Here is a 17,781-nt window from a genome sequence, read left to right on the forward strand (position 1 = left end):
GCCCACGTCGCCACCGCCCACGTCGCAACCGCCCACGTCGCCACCGCCTTATCCTCTAATCGAGCTCGGTTAGGCTCAGCTCGAGCTCGGCTCGGGTTGAGCTGAGCCGAGCCTGAGCAACATTGTGAGGCTCGAAACTAATTTCGAGCCGAGCCTGAGCTAGAGCCGGCTCGCTCAGGCTCGGCTCGTTTACACCCCTATTAGTAATAATATTAATATTTACTATTTAAATAAGTAAACTAAAAACTGTAAATTATTCAAAAAAAATATGTGGGTAAATAGATATTATTCGAATTTTTTTTTAAATTCTATCCGTATGATTCGTATTTAAATTGGATTAAGATTCGGATTCTATGTATTGAGATTCGGACTCTATCCGGATCCGTATCCGAATCGGATTGAGATTCCAAATCTGGTCGGATATAACTCCGACCCGTTTTTCACCCGTTTAGAGTCCCGTCTCTTCCGTCTCAAGATCGGACAGAGCTGCTCCTCCTCCTCTTCCAATGGCGGCCTCTGACTTCCTCGGCGGGATAAACGACATACGTCTCAAGCCTCGCCTTCTTCGTTCTCTGGTGAGAGATCGCCTCCCCGGCGCCGACGAGAAGCACCCTTTTCCGAACCCATCGGAGCTTTCCTCTATTCTCGCCTCAATCAAAACCCACGGCTTTCTCTCGGAGGATATTCCTGACCCGCCCAATGAGAAGTTGGCCGAGGCATGGCGGTCTGCCTTCGACGCCTGGGTCGATCGCGTCCTCTCGCTTGTCTCCAGTGCAATGGTAGTTGATTTTTTTTTAATCATATATTGAGTGTCTTTTAGTTTGCTGAGTATGACCGGGGAAAATTTGAAATAGGTAGAAAAATATATCCTTTCTTGAGTTTTTTCTTCTTTTATTTTGCATCCCTTGATAAATGCAAGACTCGATCGCTCAGCTGGGTTTTGACCTTTCTATTCTCATATGTTCATGTGCGAAGAAAAAAAAAAGGAGTTTTAAGATGACTCGGAAAATTTTATATGTTTGACAATTGATATTTGTTGGAAAAAGGACAGGTGAATTGCTTTCTAGAGTTTCCTGTGGAAATTATGCCATGTATATGCTGTTCTAACACCTGAGCAAGGAGATTTTATTGCGAATATTCACTTGTATGCTCTTTGTTATGTTTTGTTCAACTTCTTTAGAGTAAAATATTTATGCCATCTTTTGTGATCTTTTGTCATTTTAAATGATCTAGCCAGACAAATGTTGGGCGGGCACTTGTTTACTAGGCGTGACCATTGCAGAGTGCAGCACTGATCGTCTGGCAGGATCATATTCTCTTTGGTTTGAGAGACTTCTGCCAATTATTCAGGTTATTTATATTGATTGTTGTGCTTTAGATGCTCTCTTTCAGTGGAATCTTCTTGCTAGATTGTTTTTCATGTTTCCTTGGAGTCTCAAATCAAATGTATAGATTATATCAATTTCTGGGGTCCGGTGCCTATCTATGCTATATAGTTATCTCCCTGTTCTGGGAAGAATGAAATGCTTCTTAGAGGCATCTCCCATTGGCTTCTGTCGTAATTTTTTTTTCTCCAAAACCAGCAGAAGAATGTTTGTATGAATTATATGACGTTGAATATTTGATTTCTTACTGCCTCATGGAGGTTTAAGTTCTTTAGCCTTTAAGTTCTTTAAGGTGCATATCATCTGTTACTTTTTATAATGTCCCTTTTATAAACACTAGAGAATTGGTGTTTTCTTTTATATGTAGTCCTATTAAGCTAAAAGGTCTACTTAGTTTTTTTAGGGCACTCCCTTGACTCCACTACATCAAAAGTATTAAGCTTCAGAATTTTAAGTTGTCCTTAGAAAGGGAGATTTAGGGGCATGTGTTTTCTTCTTAACTTTCTTCTATGATCATGACTATAAATGTAGTTCCAAGGGGCTATACTTCATACGCTTCTCAGATGGGAGGAAAGATTAGGGGATTCTTATTTTGGAGCTAGAGACTAAACATCACTAACATTCTTTCTTGGTACGTCAACTGTTATGAAGTATGGATAAAGATACAGATAAGGGATAATGGTTGCAACACAAGATAGAACACCATACGATAGATCTTGAAAAATAAGGATGGAATATGCTTAAGATACATAGCTCATACATGTATATTTATCATAATCAAATTGGACATTTGACTTGGTAAGAGGTTGTCATTGGTTATAGCTTCAACCCATGGGTTACCCAGTTGGACTATCGATTTATCTAAAATAATTTTAATATTTAAAAAATTTATACATAGTTCTAACTAATTCTAAAAACCCAAAAATTATTTATAAAAGTAATATAATCGTAGGTCTTTTATTGTTTAACTTTTTTTTACTAATCCTTACATTTATAAATACATCAAAAGCCAGCCACATATCAATCAATTTCTGAAGTTACTAACTAAACATATTCCACACATAAATGCAGTCATTAACAAGAAATGAGATAAAAGGCTACTCCATTTGATAAAATTGATGTTCACAAAATTTCAAAACATAGTAGAATTTAGCTGACTATGACTTATAATAGAACTATATCATATTAGACTTATCAACTATCATTTTGTTAACTTATTGAGTGCTCCTATTCCATTCAATTCAATCCGTGCAAATCTCTAAACAGGTAATTTGGTTGCTATTATCTATCTCATCGTTAAATGTAAGGTTCAAAAACTCGTTATCAGAATTGAGATCGGATACGTATCGGCCGTATTAGCCATTGTATCGGATTGGACTATTTCTAATTATGTAAAATTCTAAATAATATTTAAAAAAACACATTTTTTTTAAAATTTAGAAAAATATAAAAAAAATTTATCACATATGAAGCCTAAAAATTAAAGAAAAAACCCACTCAAAACCATAATGAACTTCGATTTAAATTTGACAAATTTGTATATTTATAAATTATTCATGGTTCCTAGTTTCGGTCAATCCCGAGTGGGATCGGCCGATACCCGATTCATTTCGGGTCGGGATAGGCCGTATTGGTCGATCTCACCCGAGACGAGCATGAGTAAGAAAGAAAGAAAAGGGAAAGAGAGAGAGAAAGAGAGGGAGCAAGAGAGGGAAAGAGAGGGAGCAAGAGAGAGAGGGAAAGAGAGAAAGAGAGAGAAATTTAGCAAGAGAGGGAAAGAGAGGGAAAAAAAAGAGAGGGAAAGAGAGGGAGAAAGAGATAGAGTTTGTGGGTTGCAGCAATAAGAGGGAGAGGGAAGAAGAGAGAGGAGAAGAGAAGAGAGAGAGACATGGAGAGAAAACAAAAATTAAAAAACTATGTTAAAGAGGGAAAGAGGTGGTAGTCGGTAAGGGAGAGGGATAGTTTTTAAGGGAGAGAGTTAGTAGAAGAGAGAGTTAATTAGGGAGAGAGTTTGATAAGAGAGAGTTAGTGAGAGAGAGTTTAATAAAAAAAAGAGAATTAGTGGAGAAAAGGTAAGAATTTTTTTTATTTGTATGGGAGAGAGAAAGTGTGAGTGGTAGAAAGGGGGAGAAATAGAAATTAAGAAAATAGTATTTATTTTTTAGTTTTTAGACTTTATATGTAATTTATATTTATATCTTATTATTATTTTTCTAAAAAATTAAGAATTTTCTGTATTTAAAAAATTATTTTAAAATACAGGTCGATACGGACGGTCGATACTGCTGATCCGTCGATAAGGCCGATATGTATCATTTTTTCGGATGGTCGATCCCGATCCCGATTCCGATACTTGGAACCTTGAAATTATTATTGCAGAACAACAGTGAAGGAGAAGATCTCTTTCTCATTGTTGTTCTACAATAGTAAAAATAGAGGAGTTAAAGAGTGGGTGAGAAAGAGAAAAGAGAAATGGAAAAAAAAAGAAAAAAATGCTCACTCGAGTTTACTAGAGCGCAGAGTAGCTAGAGAGCTCACTGGATTGGTCACCGAATGACTCGGTAAAGTGTGAGAGGTAGGACAGTGTGTATGAGAGATATGATAAAAACTAAAAACTTGAAAAGAAGGCAACTGATGATATCGATTACTCATGCCTCCTAGGTTAGATATATTTTAGATTAATTTGAATTAGAAAAAAAAGTTTCGGCTGATACTAGTGTATTGAAAGGCGGCCGCGGATTGCGGGCGGTCACCCCACAGCCTAGCGCCTAGGCGGAAGGCGGGCGCCAAGGCGGTGTAGTATTTTAATATATAAAAAATTAAAATAATTATATATGATATATAATATATTCTAATATAACTAAAAATTAATACTAAAATTAAAGTAGCCAAAATAGAATCATAACTAATCCTTTTTTCTCATTTAACAATCATTGAGATCCTAAAAAAAACTAGAAAATTAAAAAAATCCCCACACTACCCTTCAGTACTACTTCAAATGCCAGCCTGTCATTCATTTATAGTAGGGGTAGAATTAGAAATATAGGAAAAAAGCTTGGAAAAGAGGGAAGTAGAGAGTGAGAGATAGCTCAACATCTTGTCGCCAGAGAGAGAGAAAGCTGTAGCGAAAGAGCGAGAGGGGGCAACAGATGCAGATGAGCTCGTGCTACCGCTTGTCGCTGCTGCCATTGCCGCTCGTGCTATCGCTGTCGCTGTCGCTGTTGCTTGCTGTCGTTGCCGCTGCTGCTACTTCTGTTGCTTGCCGTTGTTGTCGCTTGTGCTACTTCTGCCGCTTGCAGTTGCTGTCGCTCGTGTTGCCGCTTAGGGCAGAAAAGGAGGATAGAGTGAGAGAGAAGACTGAGGAGATCGATGTTATTTTTTTTTTTTAAGTTTGCTAGAATCCAACCCGTGTATATCGACCCGACCCGCGTCTAGTGGACCGCCATGCACCAAAGTGAGCTGCTAGGTGCCAAAGCGGCCCGCCCCGAGCACTAATGCGTCCTGCCCACCTTTGGTAGGCCGCATTACTACTTTGCGGGGCGGCTGGTGCGTCGCCTCGCTATGTCGGCCGTCTTTACCGCTTTTCAAAACACTGGTTGATACGATCGAGATAGATCGGCCAATATGGTTGAGACAGATTGACCAATACAGTTGATAGACTGGCCAATATGGTCGCAACAAGTTGGCCAATATGGTTGAGACAAATCGACCCATACCGTCGAGACAGATCAGTTGATACGGCCAAAACTAGCCGATCCTAGATCAAAACTAGTCTCTAGATTGGTTTCCAGTCAAGATCGAGATTGGCCATAGTCGATCCAACTAGAGATTGGCTTTTTTTGGGACCATGGTTAAATGTATTCCCAAAAGCTTTTAATACATTTGCATTCTCCACTCTAATTCTACTTTGATTATCTTGCTCATTTCTATGAAAAGAATCAAATTCACTGTGTTGATTGCAATTCTCTATCATCATCTAAGATAGAATATTTACTATTTTGTTTTAATTTTAGGACTAAATTACCCTTAGAGTAAGTAATAATTGAATGTTAAGGACTGTTAGGTACTTTTGTATAAATTCTGAACTCATTGGTTCAACAATAACATGCTCGGGTCACTAGGGCATCGATTAAAGCTTTTTTGGGTTTTACTGGGTTGACTCCTTTTCCAGTTTTATAGTGGGACGGGCATGGTGGTCGATTCACTCGTTTATTAGTCCAATCACCTAGTTTGGTCTGATTCTAATAACTATGTATATATGTAAATATTTATGTAGACACATATATATTAGTGTACTTATGTACTTGCATTTTCTTAATTGAGGAAGTAAATATTCATAACAAACAGTCTAATATTTTACTAAGATGTAAGATAAATAAGCATTTAATCTATAAATCATAAGAAATTGACCAATGCAATATGATATCCTGATATAGATCATTATATGGGCAGGCAAACTAATTCTTTTCACAAAGAGAAACTTCTAGATTTGATAAGAAATGAAAGGTAATAGTCCCCTTCAATTTAACTCGTATTAATAGAAATCTCAGATGTAACCCCAAAGTATTCACAATATTAACTTTTTTCTTGGATACTTAAAAAGAAGTTCCTGATATGTATCCGGAACTCCAATAGTATCCAATATGTATCGAAGTATCCTATGAGTATCATATCTAATACAGATGCACAAGAATATGGAAGATCTGTGCTTTCTAGGTGAACCACTATCCACCATCAATTGACAAGAAAATGGAAGATCTGTGCTTTCTAGGTGAACCACTATCCACCATCAATTGACAGCAAGAGAGTGAGATGAGGCGTTATGTGAGAGATCAAGAGCCAGGACTTAGGAGCACACCATATAGTGGTGAACAGTAGAGATTGGGTTTTTCTTCTCTTTTAGTGGGCCTTTGATACATCACATAAATCTGCATTCAAGTCTGTTGACATGCTTTTCCATCTACATATCCTCCTACTGCCATTTGCATCTGCCTCACGGCTAAAGGAGGCACCAGTCTCACGGAGGACTGACAATACGGTCCATATGTAGCCCAACCACATTCTTGGTTTGCATATACCATATGCAGTGTGGGCTGGCAGCCATCATGAATGCTACTGGATTATCAATAGAATAGCACCTTGGATGAGCTGTGCTACTTCATGCTTCAACATTAACTTTGATACAAGATTTAGAAGATTAACAGATAGATGCCACCATACCGTCCATCTTATCTAGAAAATTTGACATGTTTTGACATCTATATATCAGTATACCATGATGCAATATTCTTGCTGAAATTTTTTAAATTTTATTGCAAATAGTGTTGTGCAATATTTGAGGTGCCTTGTATTGACAATAATTTGTTTTCTATTAGCAGCTGCCATCCAGTACCTATTATGTAAAAGTGGCTTCTTGTGCTTCCTTTGCTGATCTTTTCACAAGGTTTGTTGAATATGGTACATTAAAGATTCTTCTGTACTAGAAACTATATTTCTCAATATTAAGTTAATGCTCACAATAATAGTTGCGTGGTTGAGCCATCTGCAGAACCCTCTTCTGATATTCTTTTATAATATGTGCTAATTAACAGATTTATTTAACTTATGAAAGTGCTGATTCAATCCTGCACCTTATACCAATCCTTTTCCTGATTTTTGGGTTGAACTAACTTAACATACAGTATGCAGGGAATTTCCACCTTAGGTGGCAACAGAACATAACTTTCTCTAATATTGTGAGACAAGATACTATTGATGATGAGATGATTAGAGTGATTTGTCTATATTAAGTAAACTCATGCTTTTAATTCGGAAAATAATTTAGATATATATGAACTGTATAAATTGGCAAACTAATGCATCAGTCTAATGGTTCTTGGTATTCATAATTGTTTAACCTTATGTACGTTTTGTTCGACTAGTTTTCAGTCAATAGTTTGGCGTATTTCATGATTGAACATATTCTATATTTTGCATGTACAGCCAAAAAGTTGCAGATATCGAAACATACTCTTATAGTTGTATGATATTGGCTCCTTGTTAATGAGCCACTCCTTTTCAGCATGAATTTTCAGTTTTTGTCACTTTCAGCAAATTTCTGTCTTCCTCAAAGACAAAAAATTGATATCTTTTCAGTTCTTAGACTTATTTCTTAAATTATTATTTCCTCTTCTTTCAGTTTGTTACTAACATGTCAATTTCTAGACAAGATTATGGACCACGTTGGTGTTTGTCACCCAAATTTTTTGAAGATCTATCTGAAATTAATGCTATTGGAATTCCACTAGACAAGAAAATTCTGGCAGCAATGGCTTGTTTGCTACATTGTTTAGGTTATATCAATCATGTAAATCAGTCACAGTACATACATTACACCACTGTATTATGCCAAATTTTAGCTGACATATCAGTACCATATTCTAATGCAATATTTCTTTACGGAGAATGATAAATTGATTGTACTACTTTTTTATGCTTATTTTTTTAAATATTATATTCCCAGGTATTCTTTCTTGTGATCAGGTTGGCTGGTCTTTTGTATTTGAAGAAAGATACGACTTCTCTTGCTGGGAGACTTGTCCAACCAGTGCTCCAGTTGTTAAATGAGAATGGTCAAGTGGCTATATGGGTTTGTTTCGTTTCTCAAGAAACTTTCTTTACATCGCTTCCTGGTTGTTACTAACTACAACTTTAAGAATCTTATTGTTTATCTATCCAGGAAGGAGCAGTTGATTTGTTATGTGTGCTTATGAAATTTTATCCATCATCTATCAATCGGTACTATGACAATGTGAGATTGCTTCTTGGCCCTCATTTTGTTCTTGCTGAAAGAACTCTACCATTTCATTTGTCTGTCTTTTCCTCTTGCATTCTGTTGCAATATTTTGTGCACCTTTATGTGATTGACATTTACAAAAGAAAAGTGCTATGACTCTCAGATGTTAAAATATATTTTATTTTATCCGCTTTGATTGAACTTTTCTCAAGAATCTTAATGCAATTTTAACTTTGTTGACTGCAAATGTCATGGTATTGAGTTGTCTCTGAGGTGGAATCTTCAGACGAGCAAGAGTCATTAAATGTTAAAAAGTGTAAATGCATCTTAGAAGCAACATATAAGTTATAAAATTTTAAACCAAGTAGAATTAAGATAATATCTGCATGTGTATTAACATTACCTGGAACATATAGTCAGGTAAGGTCCTGTCTTTCTTGCTTTACTTTGCTAGTTAAACTTAAGTAGAAGTATACCAATGGCGAGAACTTTAAGATTCAATACCTTCTTTGGCCTTTGTTCTCTATTCAATCACCCTCAAGATGTTTAAGATCATAATGGCCACAGATTATTAATTCAGCCTTTGCATTTTCTTTCTATATCTTCTCATGGAGATAATGGGGCAAATATAACCCTGCAAATCAGGAAGCATGGATATTTTCATGTTCTATGTGTGTCAGTGTTGTTAGCAGATAAAATAGTTGTCAAGTATTTCAAAGAAGCATATCAGATACTTATTTGAAGTACTTGAGTTTTAAAATAAAGAAAAATGGGAACAGCTAATACTTCTTCAATACTTTCAATAGCCATGCAATAGAATTAGTGATTTATCTGACCTTTCATGGTATTTAATTATTTGATCTGGATGTTCAATATTACAATTTTTGTAAACCTTTTGACTTTATTTAGGACTAAAATGAGACGCTAACTCAATAGAAATACATGGCAGGTTGAATTTGGTCTTTCATCAAAAGTTATGTCCACAAAATGCAATGTGCATATATCAAAGGTAAGGTGCAGAGATTCCTTTAACTTGAGTACCACTCTTATTTATTTGTTGATTGAAATATGAAGCAGACAAGCTCTTGGCTATGTGCTCATCTCCATCTTTCTTTGTCAGCATATTATATTTTAAAGATAATGATGGTATATTCTGTTATTGCTTCAGAAATTTGCCAGAAGTTTGGCACTACTACCGCAGGTGAGAGGTGATGAAGATAGTTGGTCCTTGATGATGCAAAAGATACTGATATTTATAGTTATGCTTCTTAATGATGCTTTCGAGGGACTAGAGGAAGGTAATCATACTGGATAAATTTTGGTGTATTCAATGTTCTCTCTTCTTCAAGTCTTCTTGGGGTTTAACAGTTAGTAACACTTGTGCACTGCAGAAAATAAACGTTCTGAGGTCATGAAGTTATTAGTTCCCCCAGGAAAAGACCCCCCTCCACTATTTGGAGGTCAGTTAAGGTATGAAGAAGAACCTGACCATGCAACCAGAAGCCTTCATGGGTCTGTTGTCCCAATGGTGTCTACTCTTATTTATTGCTGTTGTGATATGCTGACAAACCCTTATCCTGTTCAGGTTGGTCATTTCTCTATTTTATTTTATGTCAGAGATTGTCCAATCGTATACTTTATTGAAATATTTTGGATTACCTACAGAATACCTATTATTGGTCTTTTGTCTTCTGGATGCTACTAATTTAACTTTTACACGTCTATTGGTCAATAGGTAACTGTTCCTGTTCGCCCTTTGCTCGCTTTGGTAGGAAGGGTCCTCTTGTTAGATGGTTCCTTGCACACAGCCCTATTGCCTTTCACAACCTCCATGCATCAAGAACTTCTCTGTTCAGTACTTCCTTCATTTCATATGGACTGCTTGGATCTTTTGATTGCAATTATTAAAGGGTTGAGGAGGTGAGATGATTAATCTTCTAGTGGGACCGAACACTATGATTCTATGTTGACATACTTATCTTCTTCCTTCCATGATACTGTAGAACTAGTTTTCTCTCCTACATATTCTCTTTTTGTGAAGGTGTTATTGATTATTTATGTTATTCATATTGAATAGTCTTTTTGTACCTACTCTTTCTCCTAAAATATTTTGGGACTTCATATTTTGATGTTGCATTGAACAGCTTATGTTGACCTATCAATTCTAATCTTCTTGCCAACTTTGGTTTATATTTGATTCTGTAGTTGTCTAGTGTGTAGAATAGTTTGACATACTTAAGCATATTCTCATTATGTTTCTCATTTTCCTGCAGCCAACTCTTACCTCATGCTGCTAATGTTGTGCAACTCCTAAGAGAATACTTTAAGAGAGCTAAATTGCCCTCCCTGAGGGTTAAAGTCTATTCTGTCGTTCAGTTATTGCTGATCTCAATGGGTGTTGGTAGGTCATTCTTTTTCCTATTTGTCTTATTTTTCTTATTTATCTTTAAAATGTGTTTGGTTGCTAGGAAGTAGGAAAAGAAAGTGACAATTTTTTAGTAATCTATTACTTTTAAGTGTTTGGATGAAAAAAGTGGAGTGGTAATTGAATTTCATCACTTTCCTAAAGGTCATGTTTAGTTGTCGAGAAGTGGGGGAAATAAAGTGGTCTTGAGAAGTAGTTCTTAGGGAACTTACTTCCCAACAAAAATTTACCACTTTCTATTGTTTGGTGAGACCAAAAAGTGTAAGATTAAGAGTTTCTTACTTTTTATTGTTTGGTTGAGGGCAGTAAAAAACTGAAAGTAGACTTTCTCATGTTTCGGTGTTTAGTTTGAAAACAAGAAAATTGAATGTAAGGATTTAGATATTAATGAGAAAATATCTTAAAACTAAAAATGATGATTCGAATAAAAAGAAAAAGAAAAAGGACAATGATTTTGGGCTAAATGTAAATATGAAGTACTTGAGAGAAAATGACAAGTAATAAATGTACTTTAGAAATAAAAAGTTCTTTAGAAAAATGTAGATCTGGCATTAGAATCATGATTATTTGTAGAAAGAAAAAGGACAATTAGGGTGCACCTTTGTGGATCTGAAATACTTTAGAAAAAGTGTTTATACATCTAAAATGATGAGTAATACATGTCAAGTAAAACAAAAAAAGTACTTAAAAAAAATGTCAGAAGTACTGTGATTCTATTTATATTTTTTTTAATGATGATAGCTAATTAAAATAAAATTTTAGTAAATATTACTTACAATTAACAGTAGTATGATTCTTTCCTATCTTTTTTGATGGATGTTATTCTTGGAAGAGGAAGATGAAGAGATCATAAATGGGGAACTTAATAGTCAGGGAAATAGAGTTAGGAAGTGTGACTCTCTCCTCCTCAAGAGAAAAACTGGATTTGGCTAATATTATAGAAGTCCATTAATTTAGGGGAAGTTAGAAAAATCACTTCCTTACCCTTTTCTTGCAGTTAAAGAATAGAAAGTGGGGTAATTTTTGAAACTATCTACTTCACTTCCCTTCTTTGCAACCAAACATGTCCAATGTCGGCTCATTTCACTTCATCTTCTAAACAGAGAGAGTGACACTTTCCACGTTTTTTTTTTATTATATGTCATCATTAATTATTACAATTATTCACTTTCATCAAAATCTTTCAATTTTTATCAAACAATGTAAGTCATGGTGATTTACTAGGAGTGACTTCACTAGACATTTTTACCACTTTTTTTCGCCATTTTTTATCAACCAAACACACCCTAAAGAAAATTATTATTCACCTAATCATGTAGATTGTTAAAGTCTTGTTATCATTAGTGACATGGAAAAGTGTAATTCAAGGATGCTATCGATTACACCAAAAAGAAAAAGGAAAAGGAAAGAAAAAAGAGAAGAAATGAGGAAATAAAGAAGAACAAGACAATATTCCGTGCCATTTGTTGGCATCAGATGTTATCACAGTTTGCTTAAAATGTTGGTGTGACAGCTGACTTCATGCTTGAAATGCATCCTTGGTAGCCGTGCTTTCTCAAGCCAGATATGGGATGATATGAACTGTAGCTAAGCATTGCACACTTTTTTGAATGAAGTCTTAGAAAGCTCTAATGGACTTCCTGCATTAAAAACAGATTCTATTATTCTTGTCAACAACCTGAACCTCTGGTCACCATAGTTATGTTTTCCAATTATAGCCTATGCCTCTTATTTTGCCAAATTTAGAAGAAATTGTCATTTCATTCTAAATCGTTGTTCAGGACCATTCTTATGGTGCTTCAGTCTGTAATTTTGTATATTTGTCCTTCAATTCGCATTCTTGTATATGAATATGGCAATTTCCTTTATCCTCTATTATGTTGTCGTGCCAATTGGTATGAATCGATATGTATCATGCAAATTAGCAACATTGATATTCTATTATGGCTGTTCACCCATGTCTACTCATGCCACTAAAATAAAACATATTCTTCAAACAAACCCAATTTGGAGTCTTTTCCATATCTTTTGATTGATTTTTAGCTCTTGACCAATACAAATTACACTTCAAATTGAGAAATCAAAGGGAACTTTTAGTTTTCACAAAGTTATTTGCCCTAAAATAGGAAAATTTATGAGACTAGAATCTAATTTTATGTGTTCTAGTTCTTAAGGACATTAATTAGCCCCTAAAACCTATTTTAAGGCCTAGAAAGGTTTATAGATTTTTCTTTTGGGCATGCCAAAGTTATCTAGTTTGCGCACACCAGTTTGGCGTGGCACGTGCCAACAATGCGTAATGTGCTGAGCCAAGATCGACACGCCCCATGCCTCTGGCACAACAATCCTTGCCTTTATGGATATTCCATCGTGCTATGTATCTTGGATATTTTTATTTTCCTCGCATCTCTCTCCGCATGTATCTCTCTTTGCACTTAAATTGTTTTGTGACTAATTCACAAGGTTGGGCTCTTGACCAGGGATGGCTTTATATGTAGCTCAAGAAATAATGATCAATGTCTCTGCTGATCTGGATGATGGATTTGGAAGCGGTTCACAGTCTCTGAGTACATACTCACTAAAAGTAGTAAATGAGGCATCACTCCAGAGGTGCTCTAGGAAGAGGAAACGTGTTTCCTCATCACAGATACAAAATGGTGTTAATCTTGAAACCATGGCTGTTAGCAGAAAACCAACAACTCCACTATCTGTCAAGATAGCTGCACTGAATGCATTGGAAACTCTTTTAACTGTGGTATGGTTAAGATTCAAATATTTTTCATCCTTTACATCATTGTAGCTAGTGACATGCTTTATGTTAGCTTTAAATATTAATAATGCAACTTGCCAGAAAGAATTACATCTGCAACCTTGAGCTAACTTACTTTCTTAGGAAGCAGGTGAGGTAATTTCTTGGTTCAGGAAAGATTATCCGATTCTAATAATTCTTTTGTCAATCTTCTAAAGTACCTATAACATTGGAGCACTTTAAGTTGAAACTGCAGTCAAATGTTGGAGTTGCACAATAGGCCACAAGCCTATGATCAAATGGCAAAATGAAGAAAGTAGGCTTGATAATATTTAATACTGGAGCTCTACAAGAAGAGCACTAAATGATGACATAAGAAGTGTGATACTTATATGCTAAATGCTACTAAGTAGTGGATCTGAGGATGATGTATTTGTAACCTGTCAATGGATTGTATACTATTTGGAAAAAGAGCTGGTATGTAGTGCTAAGTTGCTACACTAAAATCCTTAGTTTAGATGTTTCACTTATTTTTGTTAGTTTACAGTTTTGACTCCTGAATACTTCTTATGTAATTCTTGATGGTTCTTCGTAGGATATGTTTGTGAAGTCACTAGTTTGTTTTAATTTCTCCTGATGCCCTAACATTATTTAGATGCAACTTTGGTAGAATCCTGCACAGCCAGAAATTTTGAGTTATTCATTGTTACATCGGACTTTATGCTTCCTTCTGCACTTTGTTGCATGATTTTAGTTTCTTTTGAGGCAGTGGAAACAATTGACGTCATTCCTTATTGCTCAGGGTGGGTCCTTAAAGTTGGAAAGAGGGAGGTCAGATGTGGACCTCCTTTTGATAAATGTTGCAACTAATGCCTTTGATGCGGGTTGGAGCTATGAAAGACAATCTGCCATTTCAGAGGAATCAGCTGTCTCTCGAGCAGATTTTCAGCTTGCAGCATTACGGGCACTACTAGCATCTCTGCTCTCATCCTCTGATCATTGTGGCCCTTATTTATCACAAGGCCTCGAACTTTTTCGTCGAGGTAACACTGGTAGCACATATCTATAAGTTTTTAGCTTTTCACTGGATAAAGGATGAATGAAAAGCCAATAGATTAATTGCAACAGTCCAAGATATGCTTAAAGCATGTTTTCCTCTTTTATTAAATAGATTTGCATTTCTGAAACCAACATGCACAGATAAATAGTGAAGTATATCCATTTTTACAGTGTTGCCCTTTGAACTTGGAATAGGTGTAGTTGGTTGCTTAGTTTTTTGGAATGAAGGGATCACATTCTTGTTACCTAATTTTCTTTTCAGGTATTATATTTTGTGCAGTAGTTCTTGCTTTTTTGCTATGGGAACTAGCTTCAGTTGCGCTTAGATTGCTGAGGGTAAGAGGTGTATAGTACCTTGCATAAGTGTTCAACTGTCTAAGGCCACCTATTCTTGCTGTGCATTACATTTCAGTTAGATCTTACTCCAGAACCTTGAAACCTCTGTCTATCTTTTAAACTATACAATTGTATAAGCACAAAACATCTATTTCCACCTCTGTTGCATTCCTAAGGTCCCCAAGAAATGGAGCATCTTAAAACCTCACTTTTGGATGTTTGTCTTAAAAATCATGGGATGGAGTTATATATTTGTCTTCTTGTTTTCAGAAAATTATTGATGATATACTGGAACATATTATTGTCTTGGAGGAAGTACTAATTGCTTCTTTAACATTTAGACAATCAAAAACATGAATTTTCCTATTTCAAGTATGAATGCATGCACATATTTGTTGAGCTCGGATATGGCAGCACTGTTGCAATTCCATCACCTTTTATGAGATGGGAAGTCCTGCTCATGATTAATAGATTCTGATATTTTCTTATAGTCTAGAATTCAATCTTCTGCTGATTGCTTCTTAAATAAACTACTTTAGCTAGACCAGTTTCTAGTTTCTATTGTAAATTGTTTGCTACTTTTTCTTACACAGGTAAATTAGAAACTGGAACACAGATTGCAGCATTTTCTGCACATGCATTATTGGCTTTGGATGTTCTTATCCATCCTCGGGCCCTCTCATTAATGGACTTCCCCAATGCCAAGAGCCATACATCTGATGAAGGATTCATTAATAAAGTCCCAGAGGGTACATTCTTTGGCAGTCAGAAACCTTACTTGATCCCGACTTTAAGTGCTGACCTGGGAGCCACAGATGATGCCGAGGATGCTTTTACGTACCTTTTGGACCCTGGTGAAGAGGATCAAACTGTTGGTAGCTTAACAAAGAATTTCATGGCAGGAAGGCATGCAGGAGCTGACAAGCTCAAGGATCATGAGGAAGTACGAGGCACTGAGCAGCCTTTGGACAATGATGATATGGAAATGCCTTCTCCAAGCATCGAGGGAAAAGAAAATATGGTCAAGTTGAATAAGATGGAGAACACCAATTCAGCTGCTGCTGCAGCAGTTTGTGAGGATGAGATGGTGCATAACTTGGTCACCAACAATCTGAGCATTCTCAGCAATAAAATTGATACATCCAAAGGCCTAGATGATGGTGATTTTCCTTCTAAGTCGGTAACTTCAGCTGAAGATGCAATTCCATCACTCAATACGCCTGACTTCAAAGACGGTTCAGGATATGCTTCAAAAAGCTCTACTGCCTTCAGCCAGGCAAAGGTGCATGATTCTGACTCTGAGTCACTGGATTCATTACCAGATATCGTTGTCGGTGAACCAGATTCAGATTCAGATTAGATATTTTATCAAAATTTTCTGCTAGTAGCGATGTAACCTGACATTTTGTATCATTAATTTTGCAGGCCTAGTATTAATTCTGTTTGTTTTGGCGAATTATTTATACATCTGAGTTGAGCTTTCTTTTTTGGAGATGTAAATTATGTTATTAGTGATTAAATCTACACTTCTACAACCTGGGTATTCAGAGTCAGAAATTTCATCACCCTACAACAGGATAGAAATATTTACTTAGGGTTACTTGAACGCTGGCTGTCTCAAAAGGAAAAGAGCTCCTCCTTGGAGGGTGTTGGTTTTTAGCTTGTAAATAATCAAGAAATATGATAGATATTATGATGAATTTATGGCAAAAGAACGCCTACAAGCTTAATCTTGAGCAAGTTGGTAGACTCTTTTCCTGATGGGTTTGAGTTTTGGTTGAAATGGATCATTTTGGTCAAAAGGTATTCGTTTCGAATCTAGGTTAGATGATAGATTTTAGACATGATCTGTCCGACAGCCATCTAAAACTGGTAACTTCAGTACTTCACTAGCTTTGGATAGTTTTCGATCATTCTTGATCCAATCCATTAAAAGATAGAAACAAACGAAGGGGTAGTAAATGAGTAGAAATTCTCATAGTTACAATATTTAGATTTTCCATAGATTGCTTTTGATTTTTGAAATACTTTTTTATTATTCATGTACACTTCTTGAACTAAGAAATATATTCACATATATATCTCATTGATCAACTAAAAAAGTAACTATATGAACCTTTAAATTTAAAAAAAAAATTGGTTCAAGGGTATGAGTGGTAAAAAAAGTATAGAGAGTATTTGAAAAACGATGATAGTTCAGGAGTCCAAGTGAAATTATCTCTAAAAAAATATATTTTATTCTAATATCAAACTTTTAAGTGTCTCCTAGAATTTTATTGTAATTCTAGTCTATACAAAACCATCATCACTTTTCCCATTAAAACTAATGGTAAAGATATTTTTTCTATTAAAACTGCTAATTATTTGACCATTTTATCCTTTATATTATCTTATTTTAGAATATTTGTAATACCTAAAATATAAAAGTGAGAAAGATTGAGTAAATAAGCATAAGAGGATAAAAAGGGTATTTTAATCTATTCATATTAAAATTAACATTTGTTAACTAGTCACTATAAGTTGGGGGTTAAGTTAAGTGACACAAATAAAGATTTAGTGAATTTTGTGGTTTATCCACGATGCCCCAACAAAAAAGGAAAATGGAAAAATATGTATTTTCTATTAATGCAGGATTATAACCTTGCACTAGTGTAAAATTACCTCGCAATGCATGGTTATTTTCTATTAATGCAAGTATATGAAGTATTTTAAGTCTACAGTTATAATAAAAAAATAATTTAGATAAATATGTATTACTACTACTATTTTACATCCAATTAAGAGTATTTTTATCATTTGGTATAAAACATTATTGATTCCCAAGACATTTATTATTTTTTAATACTTTAATATCAACTTTATATCACATCAATGCCATCAGCCTGACTCAACTGTTTGCCGCACATAATTGTTATAACATATAGTTCTACTTGCAAATAGTTAAAATGTAGGGCGTAAACCACAGATTAGTCAAAAGGCAAAGTGTTAAATATAAATTTTCTTTTTTTTTTGTTTTAAATTTACAGTGTTTCTTAATCTTGATATAACATGG

The 17,781-nt window shown here is 35.3% G+C and overlaps 1 protein-coding gene across 2 annotated transcripts; it reads left to right on the forward strand.

The window, feature by feature from the left end:
- The first annotated feature begins 363 nt into the window (after window positions 1-363).
- On the forward strand, window positions 364-16,240 carry LOC140765416 (uncharacterized). 2 transcript variants are annotated; one of them, XM_073104492.1, is made up of 13 exons: window positions 364-779; window positions 1,234-1,350; window positions 6,764-6,828; window positions 7,908-8,013; window positions 8,104-8,175; window positions 9,110-9,169; window positions 9,329-9,458; window positions 9,552-9,745; window positions 9,896-10,080; window positions 10,434-10,561; window positions 13,066-13,340; window positions 14,137-14,377; window positions 15,323-16,240. In XM_073104492.1, exons 1-13 carry the CDS (start codon window positions 507-509, stop codon window positions 16,087-16,089), a joined length of 2,613 nt encoding a protein of 870 aa, XP_072960593.1. In that variant the 5' UTR covers window positions 364-506; the 3' UTR covers window positions 16,090-16,240. The 2 variants fall into 2 exon arrangements, with proteins under 2 accessions (XP_072960593.1, XP_072960594.1); XM_073104493.1 differs by having other exon boundaries at window positions 582-779; window positions 1,238-1,350.
- Window positions 16,241-17,781: the final 1,541 nt, after the last annotated feature.

The sequence above is a fragment of the Typha angustifolia genome, chromosome 8 (assembly GCF_048772165.1).
Source record: "Typha angustifolia cultivar Huaian chromosome 8, ASM4877216v1, whole genome shotgun sequence".
NCBI classification, from domain to species: Eukaryota; Viridiplantae; Streptophyta; class Magnoliopsida; order Poales; family Typhaceae; genus Typha; species Typha angustifolia.

What these genes read in the sequence shown, in the direction of transcription:
- LOC140765416 (XM_073104492.1), top strand. Translation starts at nt 507, where the DNA reads ATGGCGGCCTCTGACTTCCTCGGCGGGATAAACGACATACGTCTCAAG. An exon ending in GACTTCTGCCAATTATTCAG is followed by an intron (nt 1,351 to 6,763) that starts GTTATTTATATT and finishes TTCTATTAGCAG; the next exon opens with CTGCCATCCAGTACCTATTA. An exon ending in TCAATCGGTACTATGACAAT is followed by an intron (nt 8,176 to 9,109) that starts GTGAGATTGCTT and finishes AATACATGGCAG; the next exon opens with GTTGAATTTGGTCTTTCATC.